General features: G+C 34.2%; 1 protein-coding gene across 2 annotated transcripts; it reads right to left on the bottom strand.

Annotated features, from left to right (window-relative positions):
- Positions 1 to 11,361: 11,361 nt before the first annotated feature.
- On the bottom strand, positions 11,362 to 14,235 carry LOC129966728 (uncharacterized). 2 transcript variants are annotated; one of them, XR_008784292.1, is made up of 2 exons: positions 13,892 to 14,235; positions 11,362 to 12,217 (listed from the first exon to the last, which is right to left on the bottom strand). XR_008784292.1 is itself a non-coding variant. In XM_056081269.1 (2 exons), exons 1-2 carry the CDS (start codon positions 14,211 to 14,213, stop codon positions 11,796 to 11,798), a joined length of 468 nt encoding a protein of 155 aa, XP_055937244.1. In that variant the 5' UTR covers positions 14,214 to 14,228; the 3' UTR covers positions 11,362 to 11,795. The 2 variants fall into 2 exon arrangements, 1 of the variants encoding a protein (XP_055937244.1); XM_056081269.1 differs by having other exon boundaries at positions 14,168 to 14,228.
- Between the last annotated feature and the right edge of the window lie 2,117 nt (positions 14,236 to 16,352).

Raw genomic sequence — 16,352 nt, 5'->3', positions numbered from 1 at the left:
GAATGACATTCTTAACCCTTCTTCGCATGTTGGTGGAAATTTCTATCTTAACATTTAATGAACAAAAAATTTCACTCAAAACAGGCGCACTGTAAATTGGTTGTTGCTGACAACTTTTTTCACGTCTATTGCTTAGTAAAAAACGTAGCTGTAAAAAAAAAAAAAATCAAATCAGTCTTGCAATTATTACAGTGTGTTTGAACGTGTCTTTCCGTTATTTGTTGTGGGTGGAAGAAACGTGCGATTTATTGAATAATTTTTTTATAACTAATCTGAGATTTTTTTGCTAATGAAAGCGATATAGAGTGTAGAAATTTGGAAGAGGAACACTGAAGAGTTTGTACTGACCTTAACATGTAAATTTGCATGATGATGGATATATCCATCTTAATATTTCTTAATTATTTTATATATTTAAACCAGGATTTTTTAAACATTTTTCCTTGAATCTAGAACATGAATTATATCACCCTGATTTATTTCACAAAAAAAATCATGCAAAGAAGGGTTAATGGCACAAAAGTGCAAACAATGGCTACCCCATTTAACATCAAAACCCGCATTGGAGAATTTAGGTATGGTGAAACCCAAGACAATACTGAAAATGAGGCCTCTCTTTTGATAAACATTTTAGTTTCACATTTAAATGCATTTAACTTAAATAAGCTATTACTTTGTTGATTTAAACTCATTTTTATTCGAAAATCTTTGTGGAAATGTTTTTATTTACTGACCATGATTGCAGACATGTTACTGTAAACACCACTTAAAGTAATCGCGGTTAATCTTATCATTTCCTTTGTAAATTCAACCACGCACAAAAATATTCGGATTGTGAGATCACTACATCGCTTATTGTTATTGGTTTTGCAACAGAGAATTAACTGATTCTTCAGTTTCAACTAGCTTGAAGGATTTACGTATTTATAATTTCTTGCTCTTCTTTTCAGGCAGGCGTCCCATTTTCTCATATGATGAAGTCACATTTTTTTTTCTGGATTAGATCGATCAAAATTGGTTTAAATGGACAATAAAGCTGCCAGATTGGGATTGAAATCTGTTGAACAACCATAAATCATTGTCTCTCGCGACTGAATTATGATAGCAAAATGGATCGAAAGAGAAATCTCATAGTTTTAAAATCAAAACTGGAGTTCTTAACAAGCATAAAAGTTTAAAATTAATCAACGCAGCATATCTAAGTTGCAGTTTAAAATTTTGCAGGTTTTTCTTCGTAATTTTTTTTTAAATCACTAGCTTTTTGTGAGCCAGATCAAATAATAAACATTGACAATTCTAATGGGGATGATTGAGTGGAATAAAATCCTCCACCGAGCACCAGAATGTGTCAAGTACTTGATGTTCTGAAACTTACGATGCAACATCGATCAACAAATTTTAAAAATATGCAATTACGAACGATATACAATAAACCCTTAAAGAATAATTTTCTACAACAATTATAGAATATTTTTAATTTTTATTTGAAATATTGTAGATAGCCTGGATGTAAGTGCTCTTTTCTTTTCCGTTGAAATGATAAAAATAAAGTTTATTTTACCCTAATTGGGTTACTAGTATCAGCTCGTTAATGTTGCCAAAATTTCAAAGTCACGAAGTGATCACATAAAGTGGCATCTACGGTATCTCTTAAATACTGTTACGAAATTTCCCGGCTTCGTTTGGATAGTGGGAGTTATATGGTGTGGAGAACGCTCAATTAGCAGGCGGCAGTAGAAAAAAAACGACGTTTATTTACACGAAGACACACAGGACAGCACAGAGAAGACAATTATATTCAGCCGCGGGACGTGCAAACAGCAGCACACAACAAGACTCTACTGCAGACAGTAGCGCACAGCTTAGTTCAGCACTAGACTCCGTTGCTGCTCTGCTAATCTCTGGAAGACTCGACCTTCACTGTCGCTTCCGACTACGACTACTCTGGCAGCTGCGGCTGCCTCCTTTTATAGGTCTCAGGAGGCGGGGCTAGAAGCCTCTCAACCAATCAGGAACGTTCGAAGCGTATCTCGGTTCCTACTGGAAGGAGCGGGAAAATTCTCGATGTTTCGGGTATAATCTATTTTGGCGCCAAAGTCGCCAAGTTTGTCACCAAGCTCATGGACCTCCGACGCGACACTCGGACTCCATCTAATACAGATGACTGTAAAACTGTCTTTTTGATGATGGAACCAACTATGCTGGGAAGCCGCATCACAGATTCGTAACATTGTCCCCCTCCTAAGGACTGCACGTCCCGGGCGTAGGCTTCCGAATGATGTGATGATGCGTTTGGCGACTTCTGCACTTTTGAAGATGACATCATTTACTAATTTGGCGGCGACTAAAGATCCATCCGAACCTTCTCAATGCTTTTGACACGGACCTCTTCGTCGTTTCGGATGGTACACCCAGACTTGATTTCTCTTCTTAAAATGCAATATGTCCCATGGAGCAAAACGCTGGATCGTAGTAGAGTCCTCCAGAATGAATTCTTGCCAGGCTGGTCGGTTGGTCACTTTAAACTTCTTCCATCGAACCAATCGCATATCAGGATGATCCAACAGTGCCTTCTGAAGTCCACTCGAAAGCCAGGTATTCGCCTTCATCGCCAAAGCTTCAGTGGGAATATCTCCGCCTATTCCTGGCTCATTCTCGACACTTGAGAATTGTCCGCAGCTCTCCACACTGGATCTTCTGAAGAGGACATCTGCCTTTACGGGAAGGGCTCCTCTGAAACGACACAACTTGACCGGATATACAGCAGATTCATCGGCTCCTGTTTGCATGACACTCCTTGAGAAATCCACATCAAATTCGAATTCTGGGAGGGAATTGAGACCGTGATTACAGAGATCAGCGATTCCAGCCACGTAGTCTTCTTCCGTGTCACTATGCCAGGAGATACCAAGAGGCTTGCAGAGAGGTAGTCCCTTTAATCTTTGGGACGAATCCAATCCAAACAGGGTCGCATTAACTCTTGCATCCATAGGCATCGAGCACGGGTCGCCACCAACAGACCCGTCCGAAGAAAGTTCATCTTCACCATCCCCAAGCGCCTGCACTTTCGGTTCCACTTCAGGGGACTCATTCGGAGAAGACTGTTTCAGTTCCGCAATTATTTGACATTCTCCCTGTTCGTTCCTCTCCTTATTAAACTTCGGTTCATCCTCCGGATGGCTAAGTTCCTTTTCGGTGACACCGGTCTCCAATCGATCTTCAGCCGTTTCTTCTCTCACTTGGCTCTCACTGTTTCCTTCCATTTCTTCTGTGATAACTTGGATGTCTTCAGTTTTGCAAACTTTATCTTCTAAAATTTCTTTCCACGACGAAAGGCCTTTCTTCAACTCACGCTTCATTTCTTCACATCCGGTTTTCATTTCTTCCGTGAAGGCTTTCATTTCTTGCAAAAGTTTCTCTTGTCCAGCTTCCATCGATTTCTTCATCTCAGCCAACACTCACCATTATCGCTATCAGCCATTGTAGCCTGAGATCTCGTTTTCACCGTACACTGTTGACCACTATCCCACTTATGACACCAAATGTTACGAAATTTCCCGGGTTCGTTTGGATAGTGGGAGTTATATGGTGTGGAGAACGCTCAATCAGCAGGCGGCAGTAGAAAAACAAACAACGACGTTTATTTACACGAAGACACACAGGACAGCAAAAAGACGACAACTATATACAGCATAGAAGACGATTATCTTCAGCCGAGACGTGTAGCATACAACAGCGTACACAGCAGCATACAGCAAGACTCTATTGCAGACAGTAGCACACAGCTTAGTTCAGCACTAGCTTGACTCCGTTGCTGCTCTGCTAATCGTTGGAAGACTCGATCTTCACCGTCGATTCCGACTACTCTTCTCTGTCGTTTCCGACTACTCTTCTCTGTCGCTTCCGACTACGACTACTATGGACGCTACGGCTGCCTCCTTTTATAGGTCTCAGGAGGTGGGGCTAGAAGCCTCTGAACCAATCAGGAACGTTCGAGGCGTATCTCGGTTCCTACTGGACGGAGCGGGAAAATTCTCGATGTTTCGAGTATAATCTATTTTGGCGCCAAAGTCGCCAAATTCGTCTCCAAGTCGCCAAGCTCAGGGACATCCGATGCGACACCCGGACTCCGTCTAATACAGATGACTGTAAAATTGTCTTTCTGATGATGGAACCAACTATGCTGGGGAGCCGCATCTCAGATTCGTAACAATACTTTACCTTATATCTTATACTACGGTCTCTCTTAGTTAGTAATAAGTAAATAAAACCAATGAAATAGAAACTTGACTAATTAAACTTGATAAGTGCAGTCATAATATTTTATAATTCATAGAATTCATAACTTTCAGGAGCTTATTTATTTGGCAATTACCCTAATAATTTTTTAATTGATCTGTAACTGGTGCCTACGAACAAAATGGCCCTAGTTCTGTCATTGAAAATCAAACCATTCCCACTTCAGCTAAAACTGTAGATGTCGTACATATCATATGGCCATAATTTAAAATCGTAAGGTCCATTCCAAAACAGCGCTCTGCCAGTTTCAAAACTGTATGTCGATGAAATTGAAATGAGACCCTTTGACAGATTTGATAAGGATCCACACTTTACATGCGAAAACAGCTTCGGGCCAAATTTCATTTACTTGCCAATTTTTTAATCTATCAAGAACTCTCCATGTTGTAGTTATTGTGTTACTTTTCACTTCTGACAGGCAGGCTTTCTATCAATGGATCTCATTCAAAATTTGATGGAAATCTGCAAATTTGGTGCGACGACCAAATATCAAATTTCTTCCGTCTTTTTGAAAGCGTTTTTTTTTTCTTTTTTTCTTTTTCTTTTCTTTTTCTTAATTATCTTGTACACAGAAAAACAAAATTCCAATAAAATAGTTTTCAGACTGAAGGGTTGAATTGAGCTTGTTTATGGCACAAAAGCCATCTTTGGCTAAGATGCGCCACATTCATGAAATTAAAATCAATATATATGAAATTTGTATCAATTTATAATAAAATCAGAACATGGAATGATTACAAAATCCAAATGACTAAAAGCCTAAAAATGTGAGTTATAAAAAAGCGCAGCAATGATGTAAGGTATGATACTGCACTGAAAAGAGCAACTAATGTTTATACATGATTATGAAAACCAATACTTTTTTTAAAAACTAATAAGGTTAGCATGCTGAGTTTTGGAAAGCAACTCGCCCAAATCAGGATGGAATTTTTAAAAATATGCAAGACACTGTAAAGAAAACCGTGGGCATTCTATAAGAATGTGTCAAACAGACATAAGACTGTTGCAAATTGAGCAAAATGGTGTTGGGTCCGCCATCAACAAATGTCGATGGGTTAATCGAATGTGCCCAATCTTCAACCTAATTAAAATTGTGTCCAGTTTTCTGCTGTGCAAACTGGGCTAGAGATCTAGTGTAGGCTTCATTGCATAAAGCTTATTCGAATCTATGCGTCCCATTCAGCTTGCCATTTGGAAGGCAAAATGTGACATATATGATTCTTATAATCAGAAAGAGGAATCTGTGATGGCAAGATAGTAGTAGCCAATTCAGCTGCCATATCGGTCTTTTCATTTCCCGGAATTCCCACATGTGCGAGAACCCAATATAAAATAATTTGAAAGCCCTTCCAGATACGTTTGTCGTACAAATTTAAAATGTTGTGAAAAGCAAAGGATGGCTGCGAGTATGTAAAGATGATAGGGATTTCGGACTCAAGAAGTTCTGAGACATGGAAATTCATCAAAATTTGGATTTGAATTTCTTTATGATTACAATATGTTCTTTTTTATTCTTATAAAGATAACAACATGGTAACGTGCACACAGGCGCGAGCACGTGTATATTTACACTGAGCGGAGAGCAGTTCTCTCGAGAATAAAGACAATAAGCATGCTAAATTTTCCTTGAATGTGGGGAGAGTTGTTCAGATGAAATGACTAAAAATCTCTATACACATGTTCTATGGGCGCATGTTAATGTATGTCTTAAATAGATCTCCATTAAGTAGTTTTTGCGTTGATCTACGTAATATGGAAAAGAAAATCGAGTTCGGACATATTACCTCCATCAAATAACAGATATGATCCAAAGTATATCTATAATTTTGGAAAAGAATAATAGTATTTATCAAGTTTGATTCGTTTTCGAGTGTCATTTCCACACATTCCAGTTTCCAACCGTCTTCGGAGAGCAGCTATTTCACAGGGAATATTGGTTACGGTTACTTTCAATTAAATCTTTTATGCCTACTTTAATGTTTATAATTCATCCAAGAAAATATTGTCATTTGATTATATTTACATTGTACATATGAATCATTTCTTTACATCATAGTATTATTAAGAATGTAATAGTACTTTTAATGTATCTAACTTTCTCTGTATTGCAAAATTATTTTCAACTTTCATCATTAAAGTATGCAGATAACAAATAGAATCCTCCTTCCTTAGCTTTTAACAATGGGAGGATATTAAACAATTAAATATCTGTCAGAATAAGGAAATCTGTCGCTAAAAATTATGAGAAAAATATTTAAAAACATTTCAGAATTAAAGAAGCGATTAAGAGGAAAAGATTAAGCGACAATTAAGCAGTATCATTAAAACTATAATTTTTTTTAAATTTTGAAATTGTGTAAAAGTTAATTTTGATAAATATTATTTTGAGAGTTTTTGTAGGTTAAAATTTCTTCCGAAACACGCATTTCCTCCCTCCAAAGAACGTATATAGTTCTAAGTTGAGTAATTCTGCATCAAACGGTCTATTTTTTTAGTCAATAGATACACACACGCACGCAAGTTTTGCGTTCCAAACAAATAATTTTTTGATTCAAAGTCGTTTGAGTCATTGGATTTATCAAAAATCATCCATATTTTCTCTCATTTCAATACTTTCATCATCCTTCCTAATATACAAACAAAGCGTTCAACTGGCAAAGTAGGTGCAAGCCCAGAATAGTTTCAACTTTCCAGGACACCAGAACTTAAAAAAAAAATTGGAATGAAGAGATATTTTTGAGAAAGAGAATTTTTTCTATAAATTTAGTGTTATCCGATTTTGAGCTTTTATTTGATTTATTATGATTGTGTACTTCAACATATTCAACTTAAGATATTGTTTAAAATTTTAGAACACTGTTCTTAGTATTTCCCCTTCCCCCATGTTTTTAAGTCGCTTGCGGATCAGTTGTTGATGTTTTCTACTTTTTGCAATTGCGTAATTTTTCCGTATGTCAGCAGTTTTGATAAATTCATATCTAAGCATTTAGAATGCATTTGAAAAGTTATATACCTTTTACAATATTGTTTTAAAAGGTAGTAAAATAAAACTTGTTTGATAGTTCTTTTTATTCTAGAAATACTGAGATCAATTCTCGGCTAATAACCTGAATTAATTGTTCATTATATTACTGTAATGCAATATGTATTAGTTACAAGTCACTTACATAGAGATTAAAAAAATACACAGTTTTGAAGTGGGAAAGTCCCTCTCTCCTTAATCTTGTATTGCCTAAGGAGAATTTAATTCGGCCTGGTATACGAAGCATTTTAGTAATTTATGAATGTTAATCATTTCTTTCTCTATTCGTACACGAGAATAAAAAAATTGCATTTCTATTACTGTATTTCCATCACATTTCTTCCTTTTCTGGAAAGCTGACATACTTGTATGCATATCTGAACCATCTCCCCATGAATTTCCATAATCGCAGCTTATAGATACTACGTAAGAATTAATAAAATAATTATGACTTTAAAAGAACACAGAAAATATCGGCTTTTTCATTAAAAAAATTTATTTAAAAACTAGGTATGAAATGTAACAAAATCAAACAGTACTCAGAAGGAATTGTAAAGAAATAATACGAGTATAATTCTAGAGGCAGAATTCAATAAATTAAATACATTCAGAGTTGTAGATGATTAACTGCTGAAATATCTCCCGGACCACTTTGTTACTTCAAAATAGATGCCTCCTTTGACATTATAATCAATGCATGAATTATTGGTGGAAAATAAATTTGGTATGGTAAGGTTAATTAATTTAACAAATACTTACAAAATCCAAATAACATATGCAAATTGTACCCATTTCGAAGCATTAAACATAGTTTCGGATAGAATGAAGGCATGCTTTTTGAAATGTATTTTTTCATAGTACTCAAAGTGAAACCGATTCTGATTCATCAAATACAATTTCAGTATAAATAGGAACGTATTGTCTTCTTGAATTGCAAATATTCATAATATACACTCCGATACATATCACAAGGAAGCTTGACAAAAGAAGAAATATACCGAAATAAACTCTGTCTACGTATATTAATACCACAGATGCTGTTTGTGTAATCACAGCAGTAATAATCAAGGCATAACCATACATTTTGGCACAAAGCCAAGTCATCTTTCCTACAAAGAAACAAACAAAAAAATATATCATTTAAAAAATTCGTATGTTATGGCATATTGAGTTTATAATACTGAATTTCTTAATGAACAAAAGGTCCATTTACAATTCACATAAAATAACTGTCGCTAGTAAATGGAAACTGTAACAAGAACAACATAAATTGAGGGAGGAGTTAGTTAAATTCATAAGAATGAAACAGTACTTACTTTTGTTAACACTATCATAAATCTATTTGCGAAAGTTGATGCTAGAACATTGAGGTTATGTTATACAATGATTTTTGCTGCTCCATATAAAATTCCATAAATTCTGATGCTTCATATTAAATGGCATCAACTCAAAACATTTCTTTGGCTTCGTATTTTGGCCTTAAGATTTAGATGAAGCTTCAGGATTTAGATTGAGGCAACGGTGGTCTAGTAATAAGGTCCCGACCTGACAGCCGTAGGATATCCTGATTCGAAATCCAGTTCTAATGATCGTGTGAGCTATTTTGACCAAATCCGACGTCGTAGGTCAAATGCTGTTCCATTGGTGTTGTGCAGAAACTGCGATTGAGCATAAAATGACGAAATTCATCTCAAAATAGTTCTAATGTTGTTTTCAAGTGGAACATTAACATAACAAAACTAAACTCTATGAGTCGAAAAAAATTTCTTTCACAATTTTTTATAGACTTTCAGCTTTTCTAACCACTTTTTTTTGGCGTCTGTATGTATATATGTACGTACGTGTGTGTGTGTGTGTGCCTGCGTACGGATAATGAATGCGAGTAAACTTGGCAGTGTATATGAACATGCATATAGGTACAAATGAGTTCTTTCTTTTCTTCAATTCAGCATTTTTTTTTTTTTTTTTTTTGTATTTGGAAATGCTTTTTTTTTTTTTTTTTTTCATTTCGTAGATCACCACTTGTTTCAATCTGATTTTATTGATTCGTTTTAAGATCAGTATTCTTGAACATCATGTAATTATGAGATCACAAATTTCACATTTCATTTATTTTTTTATGCTGGAGCTATGGTTAAGGAATTGAAATCCGCTAATATTTTCTCTCAGAATTATTTTGATTGTTTATTTGGATATAGTAAAACAATTTTAACCTCAGCATTTGGCATATTTATGCAAAAATATCTTTGAACCCATTTCCAGAATTTGATAACATATAATTAGCCATGAGAGAAGCATGGAGTTTCTAGGTTTATATCTGCGGGATTAAGAGATTAGACTTTAACTTAAAAGATTAACAACATCAAGAGAAGACAACTTGGACTCTTTGGCTAAGATAATTAAAGTTTCATTTTTTAAAACGATGCACACATCGTGATCAATAGAAAAGGAAGCCAGTGTCTGAACACCAAGGAAAAAGTTAATATACATCAAAACTCTTCAAAGATCGAAGAAAAATGTCGGAGGATAAATGTAATTATAAAGCTAAAAATAGAAAAACATTTTTATTGGAAAAAGTATAAAAATGTTTGAAATTAACTTTAAATTTGATTAAAATTGAATTTAGAGTAGACATTTATATCGCTAAAGTAGTTTTATAAATTTAGATGGGATAAAAATAATTTTTGGTCAATGATTTGTCCAGAAGTTAGAGCTGAAAATGTTTTACCGCCATTACATAGCTTTCAGAGGGATGTAGAAACTTTTTAATACCACGCAAAATCTTTCTAGGTGCTAAGGAATGCGTGTATAAAATTTCGATCCATTTTTAATTAATTAAAAACCAAAAATTTCCAAAAAAGTTTTGAAGTGATTATGTTATTTTGTTGCAATGGAATCTAAATTTATTTAATGTGATTCTATGAAGAATGGAAACAAGGTTTTATGAGGGCGATTTTGTAAAATATATTCTTCACTTTATGAACTGCTTAGAGATTCTTTGATATATTCTATTCTATTCTATTTTTAAAAAACAGATACATTGATTCATAAAAAGCAGAATTAATTTTGAAGAGCTGTTAATAATCGATGGTAAAATTCAAACTAAACCACGAATTTAATAAATCTGATATTAAGATAAAAATGACGGTTTTGACGAGATGCGATAAGAATTCTTCAGCAAAGAAGCTGAAATTTTGACTTTATCTCATAGTTCTGTTATTTTATCACTACCTCTACAAACCGAATTATTTCGTATGGCTTTCCAAGGGCTTTTATGCAAGTCTTCAATATAAACATAAAATGCCTACATTACGAAAAATAAAATGAACAGTTTCAGGGCTACATGGTACGTAATTTAATACGACGGGTAATTTCCTGCCTTTTGTTAAAAAATGAAACTTTCTAAAGCATTAAAATATTTTTTAACAACTTTTAATCTCAAATCCAGAAAAGTGAATTTTTAGATTCCATGATTGAAATATTTTTGAGCAATGAAGCGATACCTCAATAACCTAGAATGAATTTTAGAAATAGTTAAATATCTATTGGTTCGTTGGGAATTTAATAAAACAATTTAAATATTCTGAAATGATTTGCAAATAAGAGTTGGTGAAACATTTTGCTTCATTACAATTTTCAAAATAAGATGAGTAAAAATTAAAAGAAATAAATTGTTATAATAAGGGCAATTAATCTTCCAAGTTCTCATCCACAGTTGCCCTGGTTGGAAATTAATCTAGTTCCTGTTGCATCCGGTGAATTCCACGGAATAGTATGTTTTATTTATTGTACGGCATTTAAGTTGTGAATTGCATTATGCTATGAGTATTCAAAAGACATTACTTCGTTTTAAAAACATTTGGAAGTATTTGCGATCTTTTGCATCTAAATAGTGATTTACAAAGTCGATAGTCTGAGCGTTAAAATGATTTAGTACAGAAGTTAACACTATTGATTACATTCGATTATAAAGTTTAGGAGATCAAGGATCCATTTCAGAAGTTTCATTCATTTTTCTGAAAGAAATCAAAATATCTCTTAAAAACATTTATTGCCATTTGTCAAAAGCAAACACAAGAAATTAAAATACACAGGCAAATATAAAATGATAAAAAAAAGACATGCTAAAAAATGGCAAATTTGTAATCTTTATCTTATTTGTTCATTCAACCGTCAGTCATAAAAATTTCAAACGTGCAGTTCCTACAATTAAAATTTTCTAAAATCATTCCCATCCTTGAAATGAGGCAAAAATTTCAGTAGAAGATTTGATCGAAGATGTTGTCGTGGCTAAAAAACAGTACATCTGGTTCCACTCGACCTCCTTCTGTTTTTTTCATAGCAATGCAAGTCAGCAACGCCCCATTCAACATATAAAGTGTTCCTATAGATATATCAATCCAAGCCTTGCCAATAGTTTCTGGATGCATTCTTAAATCTGTTGTCCAAATTCTCAGGGCTATATCTAGCATCATTAGAGCCAACGCAAGGCACAAATCAATGCGCCAATATAAAACTGACATTTTATAGTAGATTCCGTTGGCTTTCCTCTCTTCAAGTATATGAGAATGAGACCTCCCATCATTAGGAGACCACCTAAAATACTCGAAGCATAACTCATTGGCGTCGAATCGTAAACAAAGGCACTTTTGCATTCGTATCCAGTACCAATTAGGTACACGTTTATACCAAGTGCTTTCAAAAAGCGATCGTCCATTTCCTTCAGCCCGTAGGACAGGATACTTCCAATCAGGAGTGTTGAGACCGACACCACGAGTTGAAAGGAGACGATCTGAGGCACGGTGCTCATATCGAGCAAAAATAGGTTATAAAGGATGGATCCGATGAACATGGAAATGGTTCCGAGACGTTGGAGAGAGGTAACCATTGTAGTTTCTGAAAATTTAAAAATAGATACATTCATTTGAAATAAAAGCAATATACGAAATAAATACTTTAAAAGGCATTTGTTTTTAAGGGCTCCCGATAAACTGCCAAGAAAGGCTTTTGCCATCTTGGTTGCTTGCAATTTGGTATTGATGATCGTCATGTCATTTAAAAATCGCAAACTAAACCTGGGAATGCAGTCATCTTGGCGAAATCTTATGTGAGATTCCTACAAGACAACTCAGATGAGACATAATGAGTATACCTTTACAGTATTCAGATTATCTTAATGTAATCTAAAAATTGCCAAATAAAGTTAGGGGACCATAAAAAATAAACAAGTATCCTTTAAGATGTTTTGCAAACAGTCTCATTAATTCTTGGGCGACAGGAAAATATCAATATTTTTTTAAAAATTTCAATTAGAATACAGTTTTATATTCATTTTTTTTTAAGAAAACATCTCTTTTTTGATAAGGAATTTCATTCGAAAATTTTTAATTACAATGCTAAACGTATTATTAAATTTATCCTAATTAACGTATTGGGATGAGTTCAATCATCTATATCGAAACTTATTTTTGTACGACAACTTTAATTCCTGAGATATGAGGAATTGGATGAAATTTACTGCTATCTGAGATTAATAGTTCTAAAAGGATGATAGGATTTTTATTCCGTCGAAAGATTCGATTGCATTTGGAATGACAGCCATTGTTCTGTAAGTTATTTTCTAAATTGTATGTATTTAGAATGCAACGACTGACTCACTGATTCACCTTTGTTAATCAATTCTAAATGTTTATGCGCAGAATTGAAAGTGCCGCCATAAAGAAGCTCGTTGAAAGCATTATCACAGAATAAATAGACACTTTAGGACTGATTATTGAAAGTTTTAATTGGATTGCTATTGAGACAAAATTAGGTGAAAAATAAATTCTTGGCCTTTTTCTGATAAGTATACCGAATTTTAGATTTTATATCCCAACGAAAAATCTAGAAGGAGTAAAATAATTCTTAGTTATGTTTCGAATATCATTTGTGCAAGCAAAAAACAATTTAATAGAAAAAAAACTTCGAAACGTTTTCTTAGTTAAGACAGCCTTAAAATTTATTCATTTCATCTCATCCAAGATTTTTCCTATCATAGCTTTGTAATCCACATACTAGCAAATTTCATTTGTCTGAGAGTCGTAGTATTTAGCTTATTAAATCAATGATTTTTTTAAAAATTCCATTATGTGCATTTACGGTCCATTAACACCAAAAGCAGAGTTCAAAATACTTCATTTGAATTATTTGCGTGCTTCTTTGAAATGTTTCATTTTAATTTTTAAAAAATAATCTTTTTGCACATTAAGATCAACGTTGTTTCTAACTTTGGTATGTCCCACTTCTCAAAATGGATAACGCACTCGATTTATCGATTAAAAATACAGTCAATAAATATGCTTGATTTCAATAGACTGTATCAGTCGCGTTTATACATATTTAACGTACTAAATAGCAACAGTGCATTTTTTTTCGTTCAAATTCATGAAGACTGGCCAGTGAATACATAAAAATTACATATTACTATTGAAAACTGTTTTGAATTTTGGAATAAATGCGAATAATGTTTGCAAAATAAAATCATTGTACTTAATGACAAAAGCACAACATCCTGTCGAATGTTTCACTTACTTAAAAAATACTTCAAACTTTTCTAAAATGAAGAGAATTGAGGGAATTTAAAACCGTGTAGTCAGAAATTATGAAACTTCATCTGGTGTTTTTTGGTTTTAGCAAACTTACTATCATTGCTTAGTTGTTTGACTGAATGACAAAACAACAAGCATTTGATCAGCTACATAATTCAAATCTTCCCATTACATAACTTGAATCCTCTTACTACTTGGTGACTCATATTATTTGAATCGTCTTGCTGTTTGGCTAGTTACTTAATTCTTCTATACGGACTGAAACGACTATTCGACTTCTTATATGATTCGAATCCTGCATCCATATGGTTAAGAGCTGCAGTAGGACGATTTGCAATGCACTGTCTTGATAAATGGAAACGGGGTTTAATGCATTCATATTATTTTGTCACTTCATTTCTTATGTTATAATCTTAAATTCACACCTTTAGGAGACGGATCATTTTTGTGCATTTTAATATTGTCATGTTTCGTGATTTTCTATTTTTTAAGTAGATTACTTTTTATGCAAAATTTCAAAACATTATATTGCCAGCATATTTCTTATGATATTTTATTATATATTGTTCTGCAAGTAAATATTCCCCATGCTAGTGGAATGAGCTGCATTCCTTCCTACATCGCTGTTTGGATTGAGGAGATTTGGTCTCTTTGCATTTGAATTATTGTCCACTACTAACTGTTCCCTATTAGCCCTTCTACCCTTATTCGGGTTGACTAGATAGGTGTGGGTTTTAAATAAGCAGTACTTAATTATATCATTCTACTCGACGTAACATACTTGAGCAATGTACTACCTATTGATATTATTTATAGATCACGTACTTTATTAATGATATGATCTTACCTTACTTTCTGTGTATTAAAACTACCTACTACGTTGTGAAATCGGTATTGGATCGCATAGTTGAATAATGAAATCATTAAAATCCTGCTATTGAAAGAGTCGATATTGTTCTTGACTCATTTCACAAAGCATAACAAAACACAGATAATGAAGATGGCGCAGGACCATTTCTCCTTATCAAAGCAATCAGTAGTACCTCGATAGTGCCTGAGATAAAATTTTGATGCAGTTCCTAAATCTGGCCTTCTTTAGCATACATTGGGGGAGGATTCATCCCCATTTGTTTTACACCTGGAGGCAGCCTGCTTGAAGACAGCGATTCGTTTCTACAACTCTTGAAAGTCATGCGTGCCTATCTATTTCGGAGCATTGCATATAGCTTCAAATGTAATGGAAGTATGCTTTCGAGTTTAAGAGCGCAGGTAAGAACAGAACACATGACCTTCGATCATCAGAATCTTTTCCTTTACGTTAAAAAATGAGACTCATTTTAAATTTATATTTGAAATATTTATATTTAACCCACTGTTTTATCTGTTTCCTTAAATTTTATGCTTCTATTCAGATAAAGCAAATAAAGTATTTAAAATAATTTTCATAAGCCCCTTCAGCAACCACCTGTTAATCTTTCATAATAGTAGTATCCATTGAATCGTTCATCCACTTTGATAAGCTAAATCTTATCATAACAAAAAAAAAGCATTAAATATATTTACAAATTAAATATAGAGCAATCTGATGGGTTAGCTGTACTTGTTAAGTAGCGAAACAGACGAAACTTGACCACTGAGGTCTCTCTCAAAGTTTTAATGTGTGACATCTGTCGAAAAGGGAAGATGGCAGGAGGCAGACTGGATGACATATCTAAGAGTCACGAAAGTCTGATCTTCATGAAACTTCTTCGCATACATAGGGGTTAGCATTTTTCCGTCTGGCATAAAAATGAACGACCTTGAATGAGGCCATGAACTATCCACGTTCTTCGATTTTTATTTTCATCGTCCCGCACATTACTGTTTAATATTTCTACAGTAAAGAAAACTGAGTACGAATTTCAAAACCACTTTTTTTTTTAAAACTGAATGAAACAAAAATCTACCATTTAAATAGCAAGGTGGCGTATCAAATTTCAGTTAAGTCCTTGCGATTTTCATTTATCGCGTTTACATGCATGGGAATGGGCAAACTGACAGACAATAAACTCCTTGTGAATCCCTCAAAGTTTAGTTTAGTTATATTAACAAAGTTTAGTCCAGTTTTTGAAGCAACACTAGGGTTATTACAGACGGACCTCGTCATTTTAAACCGCGGTCAGATGACGAGGAAGACACCTCAATTGACACACTCTCCCCAACCTTCCAAATCCCACCACTTGGAGGAGGTTTGGCCCCAACGGATTAAAAATGCACCAGACCCGCTTACATGACGTTTCTTCAGTGGAATCGAGTCTCGAGCCCGAAACCTTCCGGTTCCGAATCCGAGATCTTACCACTAGGGCACCGCGACCCATCCCTGTAGAAGGTGATTGTTTTCAATGTTCAAAATTTGATAATGATCTATACTTTAGAAGTTTCGACCATATATTCAATTTTTACGA

This window comes from Argiope bruennichi, chromosome 4, assembly GCF_947563725.1.
Source record: "Argiope bruennichi chromosome 4, qqArgBrue1.1, whole genome shotgun sequence".
NCBI lineage: Eukaryota > Metazoa > Arthropoda > Arachnida > Araneae > Araneidae > Argiope > Argiope bruennichi.
This window is presented reverse-complemented; position numbering and strand designations above follow the sequence as displayed.

Coding starts and splice junctions, on each gene's coding strand:
- LOC129966728 (XM_056081269.1), bottom strand. CDS start 14,213: ATGGATGCAGGATTCGAATCATATAAGAAGTCGAATAGTCGTTTCA. Junction 12,218..14,167: donor GAAGTCGAATAGTCGTTTCA/GTCCGTATAGAA, acceptor TTAAATTTTCAG/AAACTACAATGGTTACCTCT.